The 24,724-nt window shown below is 54.2% G+C and overlaps 5 protein-coding genes across 5 annotated transcripts; 3 read left to right on the forward strand and 2 right to left on the reverse strand.

The window, feature by feature from the left end:
* Positions 1-5: 5 nt before the first annotated feature.
* Positions 6-2,085, forward strand: sbp1 (Ran-specific GTPase-activating protein 1; the record flags this gene model as incomplete). Its single annotated transcript, XM_032028999.1, has 7 exons — positions 6-68; positions 787-807; positions 957-1,076; positions 1,250-1,405; positions 1,476-1,737; positions 1,791-1,919; positions 1,973-2,085. The coding sequence occupies 7 exons, from the start codon at positions 6-8 to the stop codon at positions 2,083-2,085; spliced, it is 864 nt and encodes a 287-aa protein (XP_031891233.1).
* Positions 2,086-2,856: 771 nt separating this feature from the next.
* TAF14 (Transcription initiation factor TFIID subunit 14) lies at positions 2,857-4,351 on the forward strand (the record flags this gene model as incomplete). Its single annotated transcript, XM_066150908.1, has 6 exons — positions 2,857-2,868; positions 3,217-3,284; positions 3,323-3,471; positions 3,543-3,929; positions 4,066-4,133; positions 4,328-4,351. The coding sequence occupies 6 exons, from the start codon at positions 2,857-2,859 to the stop codon at positions 4,349-4,351; spliced, it is 708 nt and encodes a 235-aa protein (XP_066009922.1).
* A 5,885-nt stretch (positions 4,352-10,236) lies between these two features.
* CGGC5_v001976 (uncharacterized protein) lies at positions 10,237-14,724 on the reverse strand (the record flags this gene model as incomplete). The annotated part of the gene is made up of 4 exons (XM_032029001.1): positions 10,237-10,280; positions 10,331-14,089; positions 14,207-14,406; positions 14,651-14,724. The coding sequence occupies 4 exons, from the start codon at positions 14,722-14,724 to the stop codon at positions 10,237-10,239; spliced, it is 4,077 nt and encodes a 1,358-aa protein (XP_031891173.1).
* A 4,840-nt stretch (positions 14,725-19,564) lies between these two features.
* On the reverse strand, positions 19,565-22,307 carry fzo1 (Transmembrane GTPase fzo1; the record flags this gene model as incomplete). Its single annotated transcript, XM_066150909.1, has 3 exons — positions 19,565-19,926; positions 19,982-22,022; positions 22,191-22,307. The coding sequence occupies 3 exons, from the start codon at positions 22,305-22,307 to the stop codon at positions 19,565-19,567; spliced, it is 2,520 nt and encodes an 839-aa protein (XP_066009923.1).
* Positions 22,308-22,962: 655 nt separating this feature from the next.
* DID4 (DOA4-independent degradation protein 4) lies at positions 22,963-23,865 on the forward strand (the record flags this gene model as incomplete). The annotated part of the gene is made up of 5 exons (XM_032029003.1): positions 22,963-22,968; positions 23,024-23,238; positions 23,295-23,355; positions 23,412-23,669; positions 23,728-23,865. The coding sequence occupies 5 exons, from the start codon at positions 22,963-22,965 to the stop codon at positions 23,863-23,865; spliced, it is 678 nt and encodes a 225-aa protein (XP_031891231.1).
* Positions 23,866-24,724: the final 859 nt, after the last annotated feature.

Genomic DNA, 24,724 nt, shown 5'->3' on the forward strand with positions numbered 1-24,724 from the left:
CTGAAATGTTTATTATCACTTTCCGCTCTTACCTCCAAATATCCATCGCCAATGTGTCTGAAGCGCAGGTAGGCAGGCAGGCGGTTGCTAGGATTCATGAGAGGAGTGAGGTCGATAGAGTAGTGTACTAGCAGGCTTCTGCGGAATGGAACAGTTGAGAAAAGTTTCGGAATGGCAAGAGGAGTGAAGTTTGTGAAGTTTCCTGTCGTCTCAATTTTGTCCCATGTGTCGATCAGTTGAAAAGCTCTTGTAGAAATCGGTTTCCGCTTGGTTGGTCGCAGAATGGCAGCACAGGTGTCATGAATTCTGTTTATTCGTGACTGGAACAAGAAAAAGACTCCATAAGAACATTGGCAGGCAGAAACCGTAGTAATTAACAGGCAGATTATTCCATTCAATAGTGCGGATAGGCCCGGCCGACGGTCGAGATAGCGTCGACATTCTCTCGTCGAATTCAAGGAGTCCCCGGTGGCGAAGAAAGCGGGCTTGCTGATTGGACGCGCAGTAGCAGCTTTGGGCTTTGGCTCAGGTAGGACCCCACTGCGTAGGTCAGCACCGGGAAGTACACCCCGCGATGATTTTGCTGGTGGGGTACCTTGAAGCAGCAGGATGACAAGCGCCTGGGCACCTAAACAGCAAGGGCAGGCCCGCCCGACACCCCTCTTGTTGACTTTTGAATGAGGGGCTGTCTTTCCTCATTTTGTCCAACCCACCCAACTTCACCATACCACTGAAGAAACAAATTCATCTTTTTGCTTCCCCCCTTTACCGCTTTGCTTGCTGCAGAACATACCGCTACTAGCCCTGGTAAGTTTGATGCCCTTAGCCCTGATCCCCTGCAGTTCGTATCCCTTGGGCTTGATGACGAGCCTGCGATGCTCCCGCTCTGAGTCAAGGAGGGGCAGACCGGCGCAGGTGAAGTTTTCATATGCTAATGTTTCCACCCCCATCTACAGACCCAAACATCGTCACCTCTCCCGCACATTATTTCTCCACGAACCGCCAGAATGTCTGCCGCCGAAGCTACCGAGCCCAAGGTCGAGGAGACCAAGACCGAGGAGACCAAGCCCACCGAGGTACGACGCCCCTTTGTCGCATGCGCGCCGATGATCGCTCGTCTCTGCCACAAGAGCTAAAGCTCACCGCCCCCCTTACCCCAACATGCGATGCGATTGCTTCCAGTCGTTCGCCGTCGACCTGCGATAACACTTGAATACTCCGGATGGCTAACACTCGGTTCGCGTCGCAGACCACTGGTGAGGCTGAGAAGCCCGTTACCTCCTCTTCCGTCTTTTCCATGTTCGGAGGTGGCGCCAAGAAAGAGAAGAAGGAGGATGAGGACCGCGGCGACAACTCCGGCAGCGCCAAGGCTCAGCGCGATGCCGCCGCTGCTGGAAAGGGCGAGGTACACCTGAACCCCATCTATGGCTTTCATTCGCTGCTCGAAACAACCCCATACTGACCTTTCTTCGTAGGAGGAGGAGGCTCCTGAGTCCGAGGATGTCCACTTCGAGCCCGTCATCAAGCTGACCGAGAAGGTTGAGACTGCCACCAACGAGGAGGCTGAGGAGCAGCTCTTCAAGATGCGCGCCAAGTTGTTCAAGTTCGTCAAGGAGACGACTGAGTGGAAGGAGCGTGGTACTGGTGATGTTCGCCTGTTGAAGCACAAGGAGAACGGCAAGACCCGTCTCGTCATGCGCCGTGACAAGACTCTCAAGGTCTGCGCCAACCACTACAGTGCGTTTCATCAACTACCTTTTCTTTCGATCGCAGCCGCTGACCCTTAGCAGTCGTCCCTGAGATGAAGCTTTCCCCCAACGTCGGCTCTGACCGCAGCTGGGTTTGGAACGCCGCCGCCGATGTCAGCGAGGGTGAGGCCGAGGCCGTCACCCTGGCCATTCGCTTTGCCAACTCTGAGAGTACGTCTATGATTTTCCACCAGGTTTTGATATGGGATGCTGACCGCAAAAAGACGCCAACCTTTTCAAGGACGCCTTCCTCAAGGCCCAGAAGGACAACGAGGAGCTTTTCAACAAGGCTGCCGAGGGCTCTGATGCCCCTGCCCCTGCCGTCGAGGAGTCTTAAAGAGACTTACTGATATCCCCATGATGCCTGCATGAAGACGAGGATGGAGAGTCGGTCTGTTTGGGCCATGAGCCCAAGGGGAGCGAACTGCCCACCACAAAAAGAATCACGATCCTAGCACCATTGTTTTTATACACCCCACGCGATAAGAGGCAGGCAGGATCATGAATAGTTGGAGAGTGCAACAAAACCTGCACCGAGTGGTGTTTGTTTTCAAGCAGTCGAGCGGTGGAAGAATAGCATCAAGGCTTAGGAAGAAGACATTACACAGCACAAATCAACAAAGAATCAAGTCCCTCCCCATTTGATTAGATGCGCTGGCAGTAAATAGACAGGCAAAATCATACCCCCTTCACCCCATTTTTGAGAGAGCTTTGTGCTTGCGTGTGTGGTGATGATCTGAGCACCTGGGCAAAGCAACCCTCCTGAAGCGGATGACATTGTGCAACATAGAAATCATCTGTGCTACAGCTGCTTTGTCTTTGATGGCATTCAAAAAGGATGTTGTATGAGCATTCAATTAAAGTCCTTGCTTCCCCGCAACACGGTTCACGGTCACGGTTCACGTTGCGCGGTGAGGATTCCAGCCACACACCCTGGGGGGTGCATGTGTGGCCCGAGCGTCGGCTCTCAGCCTTCCAGTTCCCAAACCTCCAAATCCCAATCTGGTGAACTTCACACACCCAACTCTGCCTCCCGCCGCACGTTCAAACCCCGCTCAAACACCACATACAGCTACAAGTACGATCAGCACTTTGCCAGTTGCCCATAATGATTGTAGAGGTAAGAACAGCTGTTCTTCTAGCTTTGCCCTGTCGGCGCGTCTTGTCGCGAGTAGGCCCGACAGCATCATGATCAATCCCTATTCACTGCGCGGCACTCGACAGCTTGCGCTCCCTGCCACCCCACGATGTTCCTCCTCCTAGTCCTTCCTTCCTCTACTATAATAGTCCCGTAGTTGATCCTGTACTCTTCCATCGCCAATTCCTTCTCTTCTGTCGCCACAAACTCTGCATCCATCTGGGCAGCATCACAACCGCTGCCATGGCCCAGAAGAAGCTTAATGGCAGGAAGAAGGCGCCTTCCAAGGCCGCCGAAAGCCCGATTCTCACGACTAACTCGATGACACAGCGAAAAGTCAAGCTCGTCACCGAGCAAAACATCATGCAAGTCGCGCCCGAGAAGCTCCTTCCTTGCCGGTACGAGTGGGAAAGCTAACATCGAGTTTGCCCTACAGCGACAAGCCCTCTCCGGTCGAGGATTTCCCCATGCGAAAATGGAATATCGTTCTGTACGTCATCGGCGAGGACGGCGAGGACCACCCGGCCGACTGCTTCCAGAAGGTCGTCTACAACCTCCACCCTTCGTTCGAGAACCCAACACAGAGTACGTGGCAACCCGACGCGTTTGCGCGTTCCCTACATCTCAGCAATCTCGCTGACCCTGCTTTCTTCCAGCCTTCAACAAGGCCCCTTTCAAGTGCGAGAACGAAGGATGGGGTGAATTCGACATGACGATCGATTGTTACATCACGGAGAAGTCCAAGCAGTCCATCCAACACGACCTGAACTTCGCCAAGAACCGCTACGAGGCTGTACACACCGTCTCCTTCAAGAACCCATCTCAGGCGCTTCAGCAGATCCTGCGCGAGACGGGTCCTCTCCCGTCGGACGACGATCGCCTGAAGAAGAAGGGCGGTGCTGGCAAGAAGGGCAGCCAGAAGTACGACTACGAGAAGATCGCACAGGCTCTCGAGAAGCTTGAGGAGGACGACTTGCTCCGCGTCATCCAGATTATTAACGACAACAAGACCGCGGACACATACATCAAGAGCGATGTTGATGGTGAGCTTATGCCTGCTTCCCCTACTACGAATCTCATGGCTGGTCAGTTTTCCTTGCGTTGGAGATTGGGCGTGCCGCGGATTCGGCTTTTTCTACATAGTGTGACGCGAGACCCGTGGACTGACGTTGATTCTAGCGGGCGAGTTTTCGATTGACTTGTACACCATGTCGGACTCGATGACCAAGCAGCTTTGGGATTACCTGGTACGTCGCTCACTCGTCCGCATACCTTAGACGGGATTCAGGCTTTTGTTGGAATGATTCCTCGAGTGTATGGATGGTCTTGGTGGCATGCGACACCGCGCTTGCGGCAAGTGATTGGGACAAGGAGGAAGAAAAGATTTGTGATGGGTAAAGAAGAACTGGCCGCTGACCGCGACGTTGTGCCCGTAACACAGAGCAAGAAGGGCCTCGTCAGCTAGATACCCCGCTCGCCGTCACTCACCGATTTCCTACCCACGCGGGCTCAGTTCACCGATTAATCGAAGGCGTATGAGTCGATCGATTCGGGCGATGGGAAGAGATGGTGTGGATGTGGGCAATAGCCTTTTTTGTCATTTTTTCTCCTTCTCTTTCCCCTCACGCTATCCCAATGGCATTTGGCTGGGCGTTTTCGGCTTTTCAATGCTTCTGTTGGTCTGCTTTTGTTTTTCTCCGCGCCTGATCTTCTGTTTTGTTTGTGTGTATGCCCACCCCTAAAAAGTATCCGCGGGTCTCGAGTTGCATGCGAAAAATGGTATTGCTCTTGTATTTGGTGGGAAAGGGAGACGAAGCTACGAACGTGAGCAACGATGGTCTATGGGCTAGATTTGTTCGTGATTTCCCCTAGTCGATGGAGGATCCAGCCTGTCCTCAGTGTAATCATATTGAGTTGTTGCCGCGTGCTCTCGTAACCAGTCGTTGACCGTTGATATCTGCCTGTTCCTTGTGACACCCTGAGCCACTCGTTCTTCGGATGGGGCTGTTTCCTCATGTGAAGATTCCAGCGCTACGGATCGACTGGCTGCTTGAGACACTTTCGCGCCATACCGTTTTGCGGCTCCTCGGTATTGACGCTGTGGGCTTCGCGCCGAACGAGGCTTCAAGGATAGATAAGGAACGTCTTTGGTTTAATACATACGGCAACGCGATAAGTCGGGTGGCAGTCGGAATCTTCTTTGCGTGATAGCCAGCGCGAAGCTTCGTACGACGGTGTTGAGGGAGCTGCTGCTCATCTGGTAGACCATTAGAATTGCGTACCCCACTTATCTCTGTTAGGCGTCTCTGCTCGTTCCAGTGTATTCTTTCCTCTTTCATATTGTCAAAGGACGGCATGCGTCTCAATCAAGAAATGGTTAGTTGACACGGCCAGCAAGGCCGAAACATGCCCGCGCATGGTCCCGAAGCATGATCTAATGGCACGCGCCAGATCTTAGAATGGATGTATTGGAGATGATTTTGTCTCATGGAGATTAAGTTAATCTCAGGTATCGGTGTATTTATATCTGGTAGATGATGAAGGAGCTCGATCGTGTGTGGGTTGATCGGCACTTGGCGCAATGTCAAGTCGAGAGCTCTGCGAAGCAGAAGCCACAGCGTCAACCAATTCGTGGTCCCGGTAGGAAGACCTGGGTCGTCCTTCAGGCATTCACAGCTCTAGGGGAACTAGACTATTCAATGCGTTAGCAGCTGCGCTTCTTCATTCAGGAAATTAGATCGCCATGTCCAGAGCGGTACCGCTCCCGACAAATGTCGCGAGATTGGATGCTCCGATGCCATCTTGCATCAGAGAAACACACTCTCTGGCACTGGTACACGTAGTTCCAAAAGTTGAATTTGTTCACTTCTGGAGCGCTTCTTAGTCGTTTTCTTGGCAGTATTATCTACGTGTATTCGGCGCGATAGGACACAGTCCAGATGAACTCTGGAGTCTTCCAACTGCTGGTGGTAGAACCGACCATCTACGTCAGGAATGTTAATGAAGTTCGAACGCACCGTCCCCAGACCATTGGCTAGTCCTAAGATAACGACAAGTACGATTAATATAGAATGGTTGGTCTTGCTACGATCCATGAACCGGTGAGCTCAAGCGCCCCGTAAACCCTTCCCGCAGCTGCACGGTAAGTCAGACGTACTTCGAGGGCCCTGCTTTCATCAGGCGGGTTTAAAGTGAAATTCCAGGAGAGACCAAGGTTGGAGGATACGAGGACAAGATGGTTCTGTGTGTAGATTGGGGAGCGAAGGATCTTCGCAAAGTCGGCCTACCAGTGACAGTCTCTTCCATGTAACATAAGTCGAAATTGGCTGTGTCGTGAGTCTCAGAACCCTAGAACCCTCACCATCCTTGGTAATTGCCAGACGCTTATTCAACCTAAGATCTCTTGGGTATTTTTCAACACACTTGAATAGAGCTCTGAGAACGAGCGAAATGCCTGGTTTGACGGCGGTGGCATCCTACATAATTATACGAGCGCCTCTCCTCTTGATGGGCGAGAACCTAGAAATGAATGACCAGGCTCATCGCGACACCAGTTCTTTCCTATTGTGTGCTTGGGATGTTATGTCCGAGACCTTTGGTGAAGTTTTTATAACTCCAAGGCAGCAACATAGTCTGAGTTAGCTTCGACCACATGTCTGTTTTCGGAACCCGACCATCACCCCCATGATATCTGGTATAGATTGAAATCGGACTCCTCAACTAGAAAATCTGTCCAAGAATTAGAAAGAAACTCAAGGGCTGTGATGAGCTGCAGTTTCTCTTGCCCATGTTTGAGACGGGTGAAATGTGTCGGTTGTATTGAGGCATTGAACAAAGTCACACCTTCAACCGGTCTTCGCCGTCCACCATTCTTCTAGTCTTTCCTGAAATTGTTCGGTTTATTTTCTGATTTTCTCATCATTATCATGGAAAGTATGACTCGAAGTTGCTGAAATAATCAACATACCTCCTTGGTAGTGTTGGAACGCTCCCTGATGGTAACGTCTGTCTGCGAAAACGACAGACTGAAGTCGCGCACATATCCCATCTGGCAGTCGAATGAGCTCGCGTTTCTTCAAGGTGATGTTTATAGTGCTCAGGATCTGTCGATTTCAGGATTGACAATCAATTTTGTCACTGTGTCCCCCCGGTATAAGAGCATTTCCCCTCGGCTAGAAGAGGGGCATCAGAAACAATGATGTGCAACTTGTGACTTCGTCGCGTGAAATTGCCAAACAATGTCTTCTTCACACTCGAAACTCAGCTTGAGATAGTTGGAAGAACAAGCTCGTGCGATCTCGCGACAGGACGCTGTCAATCGTCATCGTCGTTCTCGCCTGTGTATACTAGCGCTGCACACTTGTAAGTGCTGCACGATCTACGGTTTCAACCCATGAACATATCCTGCCATTTGTCTCTTCGGAAGTGTCTAGTTTGTCTAGAATAGACTGGCAGTCATCATTGGGCTGTTGCCATCAGAGTGGGCATCTTCAGAAGCAGCTGGTACTTATAACTTTACGTGTTGTGGCATATTTCTGAACTCTTCAAATAATACTCTCCTATCTTGTTCGCTTTTGGATTTCTATAAGAGAGTCGGCTTTGCGACGACGCCGCAACTCGGAACAACACTGATAACATGGACAACCTGTCTCGACCTGTGCTTTTGTCTCGTCCCTCTGTTACTTTCCAAGTATTTGTCCGAAGAAATGAGTTTCAGCTTGATTAAAAACTGAACTAGTATGGGTATGCGCGCGTATGGACAGTTTCTGACATCACAAGTGTTTCTCTCCGTACTCGGCCTCTGGCGCGGGGGAAAGTATAACGAGGAAGTCGGCTTCTATTGAAGAAAAGGTCCTGTTTGATCGCCAGTGCCGGCGCAGTATTTATATCTGCGAAATGCAGCATTGACTGTGACATGGTCTAAGAATCGCAATCTCAATGCATAGAAAGTGGGCAGAACCGTCAAGACAAGAGACACCCATTGCCCACGCATAAACTCTTATGCCAATCCGAAGCGGTCCAAATAAAAAGGCGACAGGCTCCCAGTCAAACGAAACCCTCAGCACAATGAACGAAACGCTGTCTCCGGAGGTCTCAAACCCTCAGAGAACCCCCCAATCGCGTCCAGCTGTCCAGAATACCAACGCCTCCCGCAGTCGTCCTGACAGCCGCCCCAATATCTACGGGTCCATCGCCGTCTCTCGCCTCCGTTGTATCCTGCTTACGAAGAAAGATTATACAACGGTGTTTCCACATATGCTTCGACTGTCGTTGACTGCCGGTGATGCCAAAACACTGGAAGCGTCATGTGGAATTGCGTCTCGCCTTACATGGTCAGGTATTCAACCGAGTACTTGGGAGCACTCACGTTCCGCTGGGACATTGTACAAAGTCAAGATAATGTATAAAATCAAGGTCTATTTAAATGTCCGAGGCGAATGTGCAGTCCATGGATGATGGCAACACTCTTCGACCGTATCCATGCTCATCTCCTACGGTTGGAGTCAAAGAACATAAGTGCTACCAAGCTATCTCACCAGATCAGCGTAAGCAATTCGGACGCGCATAGACCACTTGCGTTCCAAGCTTGCTATCTGAACTAGCGATCCGTTCATTCCTTGGAACGATAATAACTCAAGGGCGACAATCGCAGTGATTGACTTGGCATCACCTCAGCCGCCACTCTCCACCATCTCTATCTCCAGCGTATCCGGAGAGCATAAATGCATTTCGTCCATGTCCGAAGAGGTCATAACTTTGTAGTGTTGGGAACAGAGCACGTCCTATCCTCTTTGCCATTGACACCAAGTCTCGACGACAATCAAGCCTGAAGTTTTATTGCTGGTTTGGTCTTCGACATCCCCTCCTGCTTTTTTACCAACGACAGGTTCTCTGAATGACGCCCATGTCCGAGGTCTATAAAAACGGCTTTGTTTCCCGTCAAGAGAAAATTCTGCAAAAATAGACTTGTCTGCACCCGGGTGTCGTTCTTAGAGCCAGGAGAATGCCCTCATGCTGGGAAGACTTCGCTCCAGTCCAGCTGCTTCGATTTGTGTGCTCCATCGAGATGTTTAGTCCCAACCATGAACCCCCAAATGCCCGCCGTCATTTCTGTTTTCCTCTTTAGTCTGCGATGTATTCAACTTGGAGTATTCGACACGTGTTTCGCTTCAGACTGCCCAGGAACGAATCTCAGGGATCTCGGGTGAAAGGGCAGGTGGGTCATGGGAGTTGGCTACCATTGTTTGCTGCTCCTAGACCGCGGAGCCCAATAGGCATGGGAAGACCCCGGTATTGTTTGGTGAACAAGACGGAACTGGGCGTGTACTGGCTTGCATTTATAGTAACGACAGACATACAACAACATGCTTTTACATGCCTGATGAACCAACCTTCCCTTCCGCCGCCACCGATGACGCCCAAATCCAGTATCAGCTTGACCGTTATGGCCATGGTGTGTCCAGCTTCCGCGTCATCACTGAAAGCAATATCTCGCTACCCACAAGCAAACGTGCTAGCTCCAAATCACATTACATGGCATCACATCAAGATCGAAAGCCAAGTCAGATATAAGCATCTTGATAGCCCCCACGGAGGCCAGCCTGTTCCAAGTCCCATCCTCCCCCTTTGACGGGGAAACATGGTAGTATCTTCTAGTATGTACATTTCAGAATTCTCCAACACAGGCGTGCGTAATCTGTGGGTATTAACGCGCCGAAAAAATGAGGCCGTCTTTTTCTTTCCCCTCCGGTCTGTATCTGCATCGCCTCCCCCAATTTTTTCTACATCTCTTAAAGAAAAGAAAAAAAAAAAGCAAGAAGCCATATCTCTCTCGCATATGAAAAGCCGGATTTGAGCTCTGTTGGATAGGCATTTCCAAACAAGCCAAAGCGCGTCTCCAAATGCTTCTCTCTCTCCAACCTGAACGGTCCCCTTGCGGGGTGGTATCATTTCCTGACTGAAACGAAGTGCAAAAAAGTGCGATACTGAAGAAAAGGAAGAAAAAAACGCAAGTAATACGTGTAGTGGGCGTCGGGCCGTGCGACATGCAATTAGTGCCCTGTAAGTTAGGGAAGAGGTGTGTCGGAGGCGTAGTCGGGTAGTCCAGCTGCCAGCACGGTCTTGGGTGCTGGCTGGCATGGTGGTGTCGGTAATAAGTGACGAGGCGAGAGCAATGCATGTCGAGCCTGAGGTCGTCGTAAGGCGAGAGGGTGAAGAAGGGATGTGGACAAAGAAAAGCGGCGGGTTGGCGTGATTGGTGATTTTGGTGAGAATGGAAGTGTGTGGGTATAGTAGAATGGGTTGATGAAGAAGTTGGTGTATGTAGGTAAGATCCCAAGTCATGGCAGCTTACTGGCCAAAGGAGCTGTGGCTCTGATGCGCGTCCTGGAGAACTGGGAAGGGTCAGCTCATTATCTTCGACATGGGAGTGATGGCAACTTACTGTGCAGGACATTCAACTGTCCGGCGCGATCTTCGCACGCAACCTGCAGGCCGGAGCCCTCAACGAAGTCAAGGACAACACTGTTGGGCAGCTCTTGCAGCTCGACATCGGGGATATAAGGCGTGCGGAACTCGGAGAGATGGTATCTCTTGATGCCGACACCAGTAGAAGGCCTGTCCTTGGCGGCGGTGGAAGCAGAGCCAGCGACGGCGTTAAGGATCAGAAAGCCCTGGGAGTCTAGGCAAAGGCTGCGACGCTTCCAGAGCAGGTTGTCGGGGAACTGGACGTTGACATCGCCCATGAAGGCCTCAAGGGTGGGCTGCTGGAGGCGGGTGACCTCAAGCGTGTCCTCCTCCTGCACGGTGGGGGAGATGGCAGTGGGAGTCATTGTCTTACTACGACCCGCGCTGCTGAGCGAGGAGGACAGGCGGCGCATGAATCGGCTGGCACGGCTCTTCTTCTTGTCGCTGGTAGTAGACTTGCTGTCGTCGCCGGAGCCGCTGCCCTCGGTGAACATGGAAGGCGACATGGCTCCGCTGGCGAGGTTCTCCTTGCTAATGGAGGAGCGACGGCTGCTGATAGACAGACGACGGGTGAAACCTCCGGAGTTCTGGTGAGTGGAAGGGGGTCTCGTAGGGGACTTGGACGGAGACATGGGAGGAGGAGCGCTGAGGACCTCGGCGGACGGCGAAGTAACGGATTTGCGGCGGTCCTTGATGAAATCCTTCATGATGCTGAGGGAGGAACGGCGAGGGGGCTCATCCAACTCTGCGGGGTCGATGGACTGGGAGCGGCGCTTTTCCTTAGAAAGTCTCCTCTCCTGAATCGTCTCCTTGGAAACCTCAACCTTCGCCAGCTCGGGCGGGGGCATAGGAGGCTCGGGCTCGGCCTTCTGGTGATCGACGACCAACGGAGACTCCCTAAGCTCAAGGCGGCCGAACTCAGAAGGATCCTTAGGCGGCTCCGGGACCCTGCCTACTTGGCTGGGATCGCGGATGATCCGTGCCGTGACAGAGATAGATTCAGGCCGTCCTCTGGGCGGCTGTGCGCCGGGGACCTCGAACATTGAAAGCCTGTTGGCCATAGATCCGGATCTCCCACGGGTTTTGGCACTTTCGGGGGATGAATCTCTTGTGTCCTCCAGAATTGATGAAGGCGCTGGACTGGGCACCCTGAGAGAGTTTGTGCGTTCCATGACCGATGGTGATCGAGAAGGAGGCTCTCTGACGCTTCCCCTCTTGACGGAGAAGAATGCAGAAGACGGTCTCGGTGACTTTGAGTCGGCGGTCTCCACGACGCCAGGTGCGTTCGCAGAGAGCTTCTCCAAGGCCTTGATCCGCTGAGAGATGCTAGACCCAATCTTGCCAGGTTGCTTGGGAGCGAGGTTCTGATTTTGCTGCTGCGTGATCTTGTGCAGAAAAGCGGCGCCAGAAGAGATGGATCTCCTGTTCTGGTCCTGGGCCGCCACATCAGCAGGTGTGAGAAGGTTGCCGCGGATGGGGTTCGAGATGGTGCGTACGACACCACGAGAGGTGGGCCTGCTGGCGGGCTGTGGAGGACTGGGGAAAACTGGTGTGATGGGTGACTTCGAGACGGTTACCGGCTGGGCGTGCTCGACGGTAGCAGAGTCGAGTTCATTCATGAGATCCTCGTCGTCGATGTTGCCGTCATCCTTCTTCTCAGACTCGTCGAGATCAGTGCGGATGGGGTCGACGAGAGAGTGCCGCTTCTCAGCCTCGGCTGACTGGACGTCATTCTCGCCATGCTCCTCCGCAGTGGCCTGAAGAGGCTCCTCAGGAACCTCTTCCGGTGACACAATCATGGGAACCTCGGTTGCAGCAGCTCTTAGGTCTTGTGTCGAGAACTTGGATCTGGGAACCCTCAGGCTCGGGGATTGAGGTGACAGCGGTGACTTTGGCGTCTCTTCCTTTGGCGGAGAGGCGGTCTGAATCTCCTGCTTCACGTCCTCCTTGGGCGATTGCTTCGGCGAGGAAGCCTTCTCTTGCGTTGGGCTCGTGGAGAACTTGGAGACAGGCAAGGTGAGGGGAGCCTTGGGCACCTCGACCTCGATCTTCTTTGGTTCGGGCTGAAGTTCAGCTTCAACCTGCTCAGATGCAGGCTGGACCTCGGACTTCTCAGTCTCTGGCACCTCCTCGGGAAGCTGCTCCTCAACCTGGGCGACCTCTGGGGTCTGCTCAACAACGGGCGTATCTTGTTTCTCGGGCTCGGCCGCCTCCACCTGCTCGACAGGCTTCACTTCGTTATCGGTCGGGAGTGATTGCTCAGGCTCCCTTGATTCAGGGACATCGGTCTCGGGCTGGGTATCTTCGATGGCGGCGGTCTCGGGTTCTTCAACCAGCTCGGGCAGGGGCTCGATTGGTTTGGGGGTCTCGTCCGCGACGGCTTCGTCATCAACCGGCTCTGCTTCAGGCTCTTGGAGATCCTCCTCCGTCTCCTTCACCGTCTCGTCAGTAGACTCGGATAGCGATGACGCCTTGGTCGAGTGGTCAGGCTCGGAGGAAGCAATGATGGGAGAGGCAGGATGCGAGTCGCTCTGGGTGATTTCAGAAGCGACGTCGGTGTGAACAGATACGGAGGACGCGTCGACAACGATGCCGGAGTCCGCCTTGGAAACTGAGAGTCGTCTCTCTCCTTCGCCCTCGCCGCCGTCGGCCTCGGTAGCAAGGGTCTGCTCGGCTAGCTCCTCGACGTGTTCAGTAGGCTCCGCCTTGTCTTCTTCAGTGACGTCTTCCTCGGTCGGGGCAGAGTCGACCTCGACATCGACGTCGGCGACAGGAACAGAAGTGGGTTGGATGCTGAGTTTCTTCTTCTTTTCCCGCAGTTTCATAGCCTTCATCAGACGCGCCTTTTCGGGCGTCATAGTCTGCTTGGTAGCAGCGGCGGCGGTGGTGAGGGCCGGCATGGCTGATTTAATTGAGGCGCCCGAGCTTGTGGTGGGTCGGGCTCCTGGTCCCGAGCTCGTGTGTGGTCTAACGGGTTCGTCAACCTGGGAAATGGGATCCCCGTCGGGTAGGGGTGTTGCGGTGGCGGCCAAGGAGATTTCGGTTGTTTCGTCAAGGTGGGTTGCTTCGGAAGGGTCCAGAGTATTTTCCTTGGTCTTTCCCTTTTTGGCGCCCTTGGAGAATAACTTGAAGCCGGACGGTAATTGCGAAATTGGTCTAAAAGCTGCCCCCACAGCTGCGGTGCGCGGATGGCCGGCGACGTCGAGTGAAGGCCGCGGTGCAAGCTTAACTCTGGGTTTGCCGAATGTGCTGGTGTACGAGGACGAGCTGTACAGTTCGGGCCGTGAGGACTGTGATGACATGCGCCGGCCTTCGTCGATTGATTTTGTGGGGGAGGACGGTCTGGCTCCGACAAATTCTGGCGGCTCCAGGGTCTCGGAGAACTTGCTTTCCTCGGGCAAGTTTGCCAGGTCTGTATTCAACTTCACCGGCGAATCTTCTGGGATTGGTGACTTCGGTGCCTCGGCGGTCTCTTCTCCGGGGGTTTCCGGCAGACCGTCACCGACTGATCTTCTTTTGCTAGCTCTCTGTTCTTCCTCTTCTTCCTCCGCGATTTCCATCAACCGTCTCCGTCGCAGGGAGCTTGTAGAGGACGAAGTCGAGCCAGACGCAGCGTGCAGGGAGCAGGCGGCGGATAGCTTGGTGTCCTTGAGCTCCTTCGCGGTAGCAATCGAAAAGGTCGTATTATACGGTGCAAAACGCTCGCATACGGCGTTGAAGTGAACAGTCACACGCGCTACAAGTAGTCAGAAGACAGGCCGAGTCAGCTTCCTCTCCCTAGAAAATAGAAGGCGCCATCCAGCAACGTAATGCGCCGCTGTGCAGACGCTCAGAGACAAGAGGCAGAACCTACCTTGAACAAGTCGAGAGCAATCTTCGGGAAGATATTTAATGATTACGTTCCGACGCCTGTACCTCAGAAAGCCAAACAAGGGTGAGTGGTCCTCGTTCTCGTCTTCGTACTGAGCTATGTTGTTCCGGATCTCCACGATGCCACCGTTCCCACGACCCAGTAGTTCGACATCATCGCGACTCGCATACTTGAGGAGAAACCTATGTTTGGCGCAACAGTTTTAGCCTATGTAGAACTACGCGCGCGTGACAATGGGACGGAGGAAAGACACGGGACCACGGTTATCCACGAGGAGAGGCACCATCGGCGCGCAGCACGTTGCGCGATGCGCCAAGTCGCGGTGTTCCCCAGCATACGAAGGGAGATTTCAACTTGTGGTTCTGTCTATGATGGTGGGGAAGGCGGGAGGAAAGACTGGAAAGGGAGGGGAGGGGATCATCATACCATCCTCCGGGTTCCGCAACGGCGGCGTCGTGGGCCTCCTTGACCTTGGGGTCGTCCAGGCCATTGAGCGACATCCTCCCTTCGGTGGCCTCGCCGGCCTACGGTAATGCGCGGTGGGCTTCGGATCGGAGGGGTTCGTTCGTGGGCAGTCGGCGGTGGATTGCGCGGCCGGTGAAGGGTTTCGCGACCGGAAGTGAGGAGCTGAGGGAGCTGGGCCGGTGAACCCCAGGGGACGAGAGCGCAGCGCAACGCAGGGCGAGCTCGGGGTGTGGATTCTGGATTCTGGACTTCTCTGCTGGGAGGAAGAACAAAAAAGTGGTTCGGAAGGGGGTCGTCGTCGCTTAGCAAAGGCAGACCTGACCGATGGCGGTTGCGATTTTCAGGGGTAAGGCTAAGAAGGAGGGCGATTGCAGGCGCGGCAGAAGCAGCGGCAAAGGCGGCGGCAACATGTAGGACAGGCCAAGGAGCATGGGCGAGCCGCACATGGGCACAAACCTGAGCTCTGTGAAGCACAAAATGTGAAGACACAGAGAGGTGTTTGTGTGGTCCTGGCCTGGTCGTTTCTTTTTTGGCGACGAGGGGTTGGGAAGAGGGATTTGGTCGGTCTCTTTTTTTCGGGGGGTAGGGGAGGGTTGCGGCAGACAGACAGAGAGCCGGTGTGGAGGCCGAATCCGACTTGGAGGGAAGGGGGGTCTGATCTTGGACCGGTCTAGCTGGAATGCCGTGCTGGGTGTGGGAGAGGCTGGTCGTGTTTGTCAATGCCGGACCTCGGGGGGTGTGGCAGGAAGAGTGCGGTTGACGCGCGGGATGGGGATGTGATGGACCTGCGTTGCGCAGATGGCACGCACGCACGCAGGGTTGGAGCGCGTGCTGCGGGTGCTGTGCTGTGCTGGACAGAGAAGAGAACGGGAGGGATAGAACGAGATATCCTCCAGACGGCTAGTGTATGTATCTGTCTGTCTATCCGCGCAGCTATGAATAGTGCTGCTGGAGAGCGGATAACACAATTGGATGTACACAGCTAGGCCCAGGTAAGATGGGTAGGAAGAGAAGAGAGAAGTGAATGGTAAATTACGGCTCCAATGACAGACAGGGCTGCGACAGAGCACTAAGGAAGCAAAGAGTAAAGAAGAAATTGGATCCGTCAGCGACTAAACTAGGCAAAAGGTACTCTGAGGGGGGAAGAGAGCCATCAAGGGCCCAAAACGAAGGGGAGAGAAGAGAATAAAGAAGGACGGTATGGTGAGGTAAGGTACGTCAATGTAGTAATGTCAAGGGGGCGTTGTCCAACGCAGACAGGATGAGACGAGGGAATGAGGTGGCTGCTGCTGTACCTCGCGACGCAGAGTTGGGCAGTGGCAGGAGAGGAAAAAAAAGAGAGAAAGAGCGACGGGGAAAAAGAGCTGTCAACGGACACAGGTTGGGATAGCTCCAACACGGCAAGGTAGCAACGCGCACAGTTAGCGATTAAGGATTAGTGGTGAGTGACACTGAGGGAGACGAAAAAGACGGCAAAATGTCACTCTCCAATTTCATGTCCGCCCATCGACGCCCACCTCGCCGTGTTGGTCCTCGGCGGGTGGTCCTCTTGCTGCCCGCTCCCCCCTGGGTCTTCTCCCTTTCGGGGGTTAGGGAGAGCAATTCAAGGGTGGCGCCCCCGGAGGCGAGGCCAGTGGAGGGTCGCTATTGGCTTGTAATCATTCCTGAGCTCGTCAACCGTCCTCCGCCGGGGGCCGTAGTGGATGGTGGACGGTGCTTTCTACCTGCAAGTGCCTGCCTACCTACCTATTCGTACCTTACTGCGCTGCACCTCCCCGGAGGACGGACCATCATCCCATAGGTACCTGCCCTGGCCTGTAAGGTAGCCCAGGGCAGGTAGGAAAAGAGCACGGGGCACCTCGCCTTCCATGGGGCCAGACTCCGGTGCACTACTTCCAGTCTTCTCCTCCTAAGAACATCCAATTCCATCCTGAACCGGCCATTCAGAGATGCAAGCTCGAAAAAGACCACGACCGATGGACGAAGCCGTTTCTTCTTAGCTCCAGCAGCATTCTCCTCTCCTGCATGCCACCCGTCTGCCCCCTTTCCCGTTGGCAACGCCACCGTTCCCGCTAACGAAAAGGCTTGCGAGACGCTACCATGCCTCAAAGGGCACATTCGACGACGCCATTTGTCAGTGGAATCCCATCTTCGAGAGGCCGCGAGAGTCAGGGAGCAAAAGGCAACACAACTCGTCGGTGACGGGTTGACGGGCACAACCTGGCAAAACGATCCAGGGGGACGGGAAAGCTTGAAACGTCCCAATCCTGCACGCGCCGGAGTCCCGGCCTGCCTGCCTTTCAATGGGGGCAAAGACAATAATAACGTCGCCGTCTATATTAAAAGAAGTGCTTAATGAAACTGCTTTCGACGCATCCTCCCACCAACATGCGACGAATGGGTTTCTGCTGCCATCATCCAGCCCGGGTCTTGCTAGAACCAGGAGCCCAATCGACGATTCGACTTTCAATCGCATTAATGACAATTCGTCGCCAGGTGCATGACTCTTTCTACCTCTCTTGCAATCCCCGTTGGGCGCGCGCAGGAGATTGTTCGTCGTTTACACGCATTACTTAAGATTGAACTTCCCCAAGGAAAATCGCAGTGCAAGACCAGAACTCATGTCAGAAATAGCACCCCGCAGGACATCACAAAAATAGGGGATTGGCAGAGTTCATCCCAGCGGGCTGATCTCCGTGTCGCTCCCGTTGCGTGGGAACCCGGGAACTATCGACCCTTGAACTTTTTTTCTTCTTTTTGCCAGAAACTCTGAGTTTGCTTGACATTGACAGGGTGGTGGTGGTGATGTTGGTCATCGTCGTCATGAACGAATACCACCCTGCCGGTTCCGTCCGTGGAGGGGGACGGTGTTTGACAGGAAAGCCACAACCAACCAACCAACCAACCGCCACCTAACTAAACTCTTGTCATCATCCTCATGCCTAAGAACCAACACAAGGCGTCACGTCAGTTCAGGATGAAGCGTCGTTCTCCTTAATCATCGTAATGACCGCGCAGCGCCAAAAAAACCTGAATCCTCTGCCCGCAATCATTGTTTCCCTCCCTCCTCTCACACCACCCATCCTCCCCTCCCCGACGCTTTGACCCCTCATCTGTCGGCCGTCTCCTCTTTCATACCAACACGAATGATATCCAGGCAAGGCCGTTCTGAACTCCGCCAAACAAATCAAAAAGACAAAAATGCCACGCTTCGTAAAATACACTATCCATAGCCCGCACGTGCTCCGTGTCCACCGATCTCCCTAGCCCAGATTGCCCTTCCGAAATAATTCGTTCAATCCCAATACTAGCTAGCATCTTTCCCCACAGCCCAGAAACCGGTAGACGGACATCGCGTGTCTCGAACAATGTCTTGGGTTGGATCTGATGTTTGCTGCAGTGCAATCCCCCCCTAGTCATATACGGATCGGCATCGCAGTATGCCTTGTACGGTCGGTCGCCCGTCAGGAACTGAAGCCTGTTCTTCGGCCGGAAAGCAAGTAATGCAGTGCTTGTATCAAACGGCCTGAGCAGGAAGGTCGTCCCAATCCCAACCGCATGTTTCCACAAGCAAGAGCTCAGATAAAGTGTTCTGCAGCTTGCATGCATTGCATACAAAAACCCACTAAATCGGGCCTTCCCTTGTTCCCTTCGTGCAGCTTGCAGTAGCCGCATATCAGGAAGCTCAACCTCCAAAAAAGAGTTATTCAGATTCCTTCTGTTCACGCAAAGAACGAAGAGAGGAAGAAGGAGGTCCAAGCGGACCTCCATGTCCAAGAAGTCCAGGAAGCTTGCCGCCACCAACATCTCCAGACGGTAGAAACAAGCAACACACACAGGAAACAAGGAACACAACATGTCACCACCACAAGGTCCCATCATAAAACCTAGCGCGGCTTATCCGCAGCATATTACTTGCATAATCAGAAACTCCCCCGAAAAACCCTACGAGCAGGCATGCGGCAAATAGATGGAAGACAAAAGAGAAAGAGGTTCATCTAAATTCTTCAACGGGCGGGGCGCCGGCGTGCCCCATCAAATCAATCAAAATCGACAGGAACCCACACCGGGAAAGCGGGATTATCTAGAACACTCCCAGTATCACTAGATGTGACACCCACACTGACGGTGGAAACCGCCTTCAAATGTTTCGAAAGATTGGGCTGCGAATCTGAGGACATCGCACGCCGAGCTAGGAAAGATTCGCAGAGACGTGAGTAGGAGAACGAGAGAGAGAGACCGAAGCGAGAGGCAAGACAGATAGGGGGCGGGGAGGGGCCCGGACCCGCGCTAATGTGAGCTTCCCTCCTCCGGTCGATGGGGTCCGTCCAGTCCGGCTCTCGGTAGCTAACGGGATACGTAAGCCCTGGGCTCTCTCCGAGATTGCGTCCTTGAGCTCGGGCCTGGCTGGGCGCTGTTCGCAACCTCGCTCTCGGAACTGTCGTCCTGTGCTTCGGACGTTTCCTGTGAACCACGTTCGGCTTCGCGGCCGAAAGGGAGGTGGGCCTGGACACGAATGTATGATGTTGGTGGTGAGGCTCAATACAAGCGTCAAACAGGTGATATAAACTCAGGCTTTCAACATGATGATTGAGCGGATTAGGGTCGGATTTTTTTTCTTTTCTCAGGCCTCTACGTATGTGATATATCTTTTGCCCATCAGCTCCATCCACTCTCCAACACACCGATTTCATCAAAACACAAAAGGGGGAATAAGTCAGGTATAGGTGCGTACAAGAACCCCCTGGGTAGGGGGGGTTCGATCGAGGAGAGCCCCAGTTCATCAACCACCGAAAATATGAACGCCGTTCCATGCTGTCGTTAGGTATCGAGCCACAATCAAGGGATGAGTTGAGAGATTTCAACGAATCGTTTTCAGTGAAGGCCAGCCGCAGCAGCGCCCGGGGGAGGAGCGTCGAGGTCGACGCCCTGCACCACTGCTCTCTGCTGCCCGCTGTTGCGGTAGAGGTTGCCAAAGTACTTGAGCGCAACCTCGCTCTCCTGTCGCACCTTCAGAGTCTCCTCGCGGCGCTGCCCGAGATCCTTGACGGACTGCTCGAGACCGACGCGGAGGTTGTCGGCGGGGTAGCGCAAGACCTTACGGACCGAGGACGAAATACGGTTGGAGTTGCTGTGGACGTAGTCCACGGCCTCCAGCTGAGCAGCGATCTTGGTCGCAAGACGATGGGGCAGGGAGTTGGGAATTTGGTTGAGGATGTAGTACGCGGCGGCGAAGGCTATTAGACTTGTTAGCTGTCCGTCTGTGGGTGTTCAAATATCGTGTCAACTTACCAGCTGCGATGATGCCCGGGATGATGAGCTTTCGCAAGTTGTCGTTGCCGAGGATCTTCGCCGCACTCAAGGCGTGGTCCAACCATCCGTTGCCGCCAATCATGCGAGGAACCAACGCTCCTGCAATGGTGAGGGCCATGCCGGTACCTGCGACCTTCTCCTGCTTCTGAATGATGGTGTTCCAGTCGACAAAGTCCAATAGCTCCGTCGGTACATCGACCTGGCGCGCCATGGAGTCTCTCTTCCGCTTGAACATGACGTCGGGGCGGAAAACCAGGTTTTGGTAGTCATCGCCCAGGTGCATGATACCAAGCTGCTTGATGGCATTGACGCCGCCGACAGTCTTGGCTTTGGCGTGCTCCTCGCAGTGGGCGACGGCCTCCTGGATGTAGGACATCATGGCATCCTTCAGTTCTTCGGCATAGTCGAAGGCGCTGAACAGGCCCCGGTACGGAACACCGTGGCTGTTGTCCCCAGAATGTTCAATAGCAGAGTTGAGCGTCAACCTCGTGTAGTCGTAGACGGCCTTGCATGTGTCCTCGGTGATTTTCTCAATCTGGTCGCCAACCTGGGCCTTTGCCTTCCTGCTGGACTCCAGCTGAGGCTCGAGCTCTCTGAGTTCGTTGGTAACACGGTCCAGCTCAGACTGGGCGACCTCCGTGTTGACGTTCGCCAAAACGTTGACATCGTTCAGAATGTTCAGCAAGTACGTCTTCGCAGGTGCCAGCTTCGACCTGGCACGCTTCTCCAGAACGAATCTGCGAAGCGACTGTTCCAAATTCTCAAAGTCGCGGATCTTGTCAAGATCCTTGCCCTTACCCTTGGGGTCGTCGCCGGGGTCATCACCGCCTCCGCCCCCGCCTCCACTCCCGGAGGGACCAGCTGTAGGCACAGCGTTACTGGACACAAAGTGAACCAGTTCCGAAGACTCCTTGTGCGTCCTCGGGCTGAGTCCGTGGACCTGGTCCAGAATCATCTTCTGGCACCTATTCTTGTCTCTGATATTGTCGTAGCCATTCACCACAATGAAGAGATACGCCTTCTCTGCGGCGGCGGCCCAGATGAACTCCTTGGCAGTCATCGTGAAGTGGTTTGCTGCAGAAACCACGAACACGACGACGTCAATCTCCTCCTGCCGGGCAAAAACAGCGGTTGTCTTGGTTGTGTCCGAGTTCAGTCCAGGAGCATCGATCAGCGCAATATCCACCACGCCGTTGTTGAGCAGCGACTCGTCAATAGTCCGCGCATCCTTGACGTAGACCTTGCACTGAGTGTACTTGTCGTTCTCGATGACAATGTCCTCCAACTGTGACAATTTGTAGACGTCGTATGAGCTCTCGTCGTGTCGATCGTACGTCGCATCCTTATGGACAGCATGAACCTCCTCGAGACCGCCGTTCTCCCTAGCGTCCAATACCTCGCAAAAGATGGCTGTGCACGGCTGCTGGTCCTCGGGCAAAATCTTCCTCCGCAGAAGTGCGTTGCAAAATGTTGACTTTCCAGCGTTGAGATCTCCCGTGACCAGGACCTTACTTGACGTATCTTCGATTCGTTCGCGTAGGTTGAGGAGGTGTCGAATGCTCGAGCTGATCTTGCCGTCCAAGAGCGAGGCAATGGAGCCCTTCTCCAGAGAATGCACGAGCTCCGCTTGGTGAAGAGACCCCAACTTCAGATCCAGCTTCAAAACCGAGAAATCTTGGGCGATCTGCGGTGTAACGAGGCGGGGTTCCTCCGCGGGCCGCCTGTCCTGTGCCCGGCTCGATTCAGCGCTTTCGACCGAGGTCAGAGATCGTCGAATTGAGGGAGGCGACCTCGGAGAAGTGGGAACCGAGGAAGCAGATCCATGGACGTCGCCGGCAGTCGAGAATGCGTGGCCCATGGCCGGCCGAGAAGACTTCTCCGCCCGGGTGACGGAGGGGTAATGTGCGGGCCATGAGACGTTCATCTCCTGCAGCTCCTTCAACAGCTCGATAACCTTATTGATCGAGCGGCCGAGTGTCACCCGGTGGGCGTTATACCACAGCTGGTGAATGGCACCGGCCTGAGAACGGCGGTCAGCTTCAGAAAGGTGACCATTGGCGGCAGTTGGGATATGACGGTCCGCGGCGGACAGAGCCTCGCCATTAGCGATGCTGCCTCCATAGCCGGAATCGTTGTCGAGGAGGTTTTGGAGTTGGGCGGCGTGGACAGAAGTGGAGCCAGAGCCTACAGTCATGTAGTGATGTCTGCCGGATGACGGATGCTGCGGCGTGCTGTCGGAATCGTCTCTGTCGACCTCTTGGTCCATCGGGGCCTTGCCCTTCTTCGAGAAATAATCTTGGCTCATTTTCGGTCGGTTGAGGGTGGTAAGAGCATGGTCGAGGGCGTGGTATATGTGAGGGGTGGAAAGGATCGAGTATGTGTGGGAAGTGGCGGTGGAAGTTTTACCACCCGCGAATTGTTTTTAGGGAAGCTCGTCACCAACGAAGAATTCCCAGCGCATGATTTTGGGCGGAGCGGCAAATTTCCTCCACCCTGTTGGTCGCGGCGCACCACCCATTGGCTCGAGTTCTTGTTCCGTCCCGTCACGTCCAGTCCAGTCGAGCCACCCGGGAAAATACCGCGGCCGACAAAAACAGCCTTATCTAATCAACGGCCTCTCCAGAACGCGGGCACCTGTGTGGCGCCCTTGGACTGGCTGGGCGCCTGTCACAGCGTAATCGCCCATGTTTCTTGGAATCCCTGGAAGGCTGGCACATGGGCTCGCCTACGTTACGCCGTGCCAAGCTATTGTACGTACCTGCCTTACCTGCCTCTGACTTGACCTCGTTCCGTTGCCCGTTACGTGAGTGCCTGCCAGGCAACCTGAATCTCTATCAACTTTCCCGACGACAACCTCCAAACGAAACAAGCGACCGATCCATCGTCTATCGGACGGCTGCGTAGGTGCACCTTCGACACAGTTACTCTTCGTTTGGCTGAAACGGTTCCCAACCTCCACCATGAACGTATGTCGTGTGCCTCTTCCCCGCCACGGCCCAGGTGCTAATCGTGCGACAACAGATTCTGGAGTACATGTTCGGCAAGCGCATGACGCCCGCGGAGCGTCTGCGCAAGAACCAACGCATGCTGGACAAGGCTATCCGCGAGCTGGACCAGATTCGAGTCAAGCTTGAGAAGCAAGAAAAGCAGTTGATCACCCAGATCAAGCAAAGCGCTCAGAAGGGACAGATGGGTGCTTGCAAGATCCAGGCGAAGGATCTTGTCCGCACAAGGAGGTCGGTTACGCATCAACTTGACAATTGACAAGAGTGCTGATGGATGCCATCAACAGGTACATCGAGAAGTTCTATGGAATGCGCAGCCAGCTGCAAAAGATCTCGCTTAGGCTGCAGGTACGATACCCAGATGGGCTTCTCAGGACGATTGACTGACTGTAAACTCGCGACAGACCTATCGCACCAACGAGCAGATGATGCAAGCCATGAAGGGCGCAACCGTGGCCCTGGGCAGCATGAACCGATCGATGAACCTCCCCGCCCTCCAGCGCATCGCCATGGAATTTGAGCGCGAGAACGACATCATGGACCAAAGACAGGAGATGATGGACGACGCCATTGATGATGCCATGGACGTCGGCGCCGAGGAGGAGGGCGAGGAGGTTGTGGAGCAAGTTCTGGAAGAGATCGGGGTTGACTTGACATCAGCGGTAAGCATGGATGCCGACTTCGGGACGGACTACGGTAGGCTAACAACGGCCCTTGCAGCTCGGCGAAACACCGTCCGGGATGCAAACCGCGGCGGTGCCGGAGAGCAGGATTGCTCAAGCAGTCGGCGGAGGAGGTGGAGGTGCGGATCCCGGCGACGACGACCTCCAGGCCCGTCTCGACAGCCTCAGGCGGTAGCCATAGTAACAATCAATGAAGCGGTCACGATATTTTGCGGACAGCAACGACGGACGATGAGGGATCCTGGGCAGCTAGTTTGTTTTGTCACATACGGTACGGAGTCCCTAGGATAAGGGGAGGCGCACTTATTTTCTTTTCCATTAAGCGGCGTCTCTTTTTTCATGCAGCAACCATGAAATTGTGTCGGTGGGCACGCTCTGCGCTGGCATTCGGCAGGTTGCATCGGAACATTGCGTCATTTGTCCACAGCAATTCAGGTGCCCCGCCAAGATGACTGCGTTTCCCACGAATACCTGCCATCGGGGCGAGTAAACCGAGCTGCTGCTTTGGGGATTAGACCACACCATGCAGTTCTGCCTGGGGTGGACATGCGTTGCCACCGCACTCACTACCTACTATTTTGAAGTAGATCTGCCATAATCGAAGATACTCTGTCATCGTGCCTCCTCTCCGTGATGTGTGACACTGGAGCCATCCACGCTGAAAGTTTATGCCGGGGACCTCAAGGGCATCCGGTGGCAGTTGGATGCCACGACAATAAACAAATCCCAAGTGGACACCAAGCCAGATGGTCCAGGCACACATGATGAACAGACAACAGACACGATTTGCAGAATGCCATGTCGGCAGAATTCCCCCGAGTCAGCATGACGCTGTCGCTTTCGCAAAAGTGGGCCTGGCTTCTTTTGTCGGATCTCTCAGCCCAGCCCAACCCAGCGAACCGGACCCCAACTTGGACCCCGAATTCTCGGGCAGGTTGTTTGCTGGCGTCCGTGAGGGTAAAAATGGCAAGAATATCAACAACAGGGCAAGGTAAGGTAGGGTACCTGCCTAACGTACCTGAACCTTCCCCGCT

The sequence above is a fragment of the Colletotrichum fructicola genome, assembly GCF_000319635.2.
Source record: "Colletotrichum fructicola Nara gc5 chromosome Unknown KSG_Nara_v1_contig01, whole genome shotgun sequence".
In the NCBI taxonomy this organism is placed as follows: domain Eukaryota; kingdom Fungi; phylum Ascomycota; class Sordariomycetes; order Glomerellales; family Glomerellaceae; genus Colletotrichum; species Colletotrichum fructicola.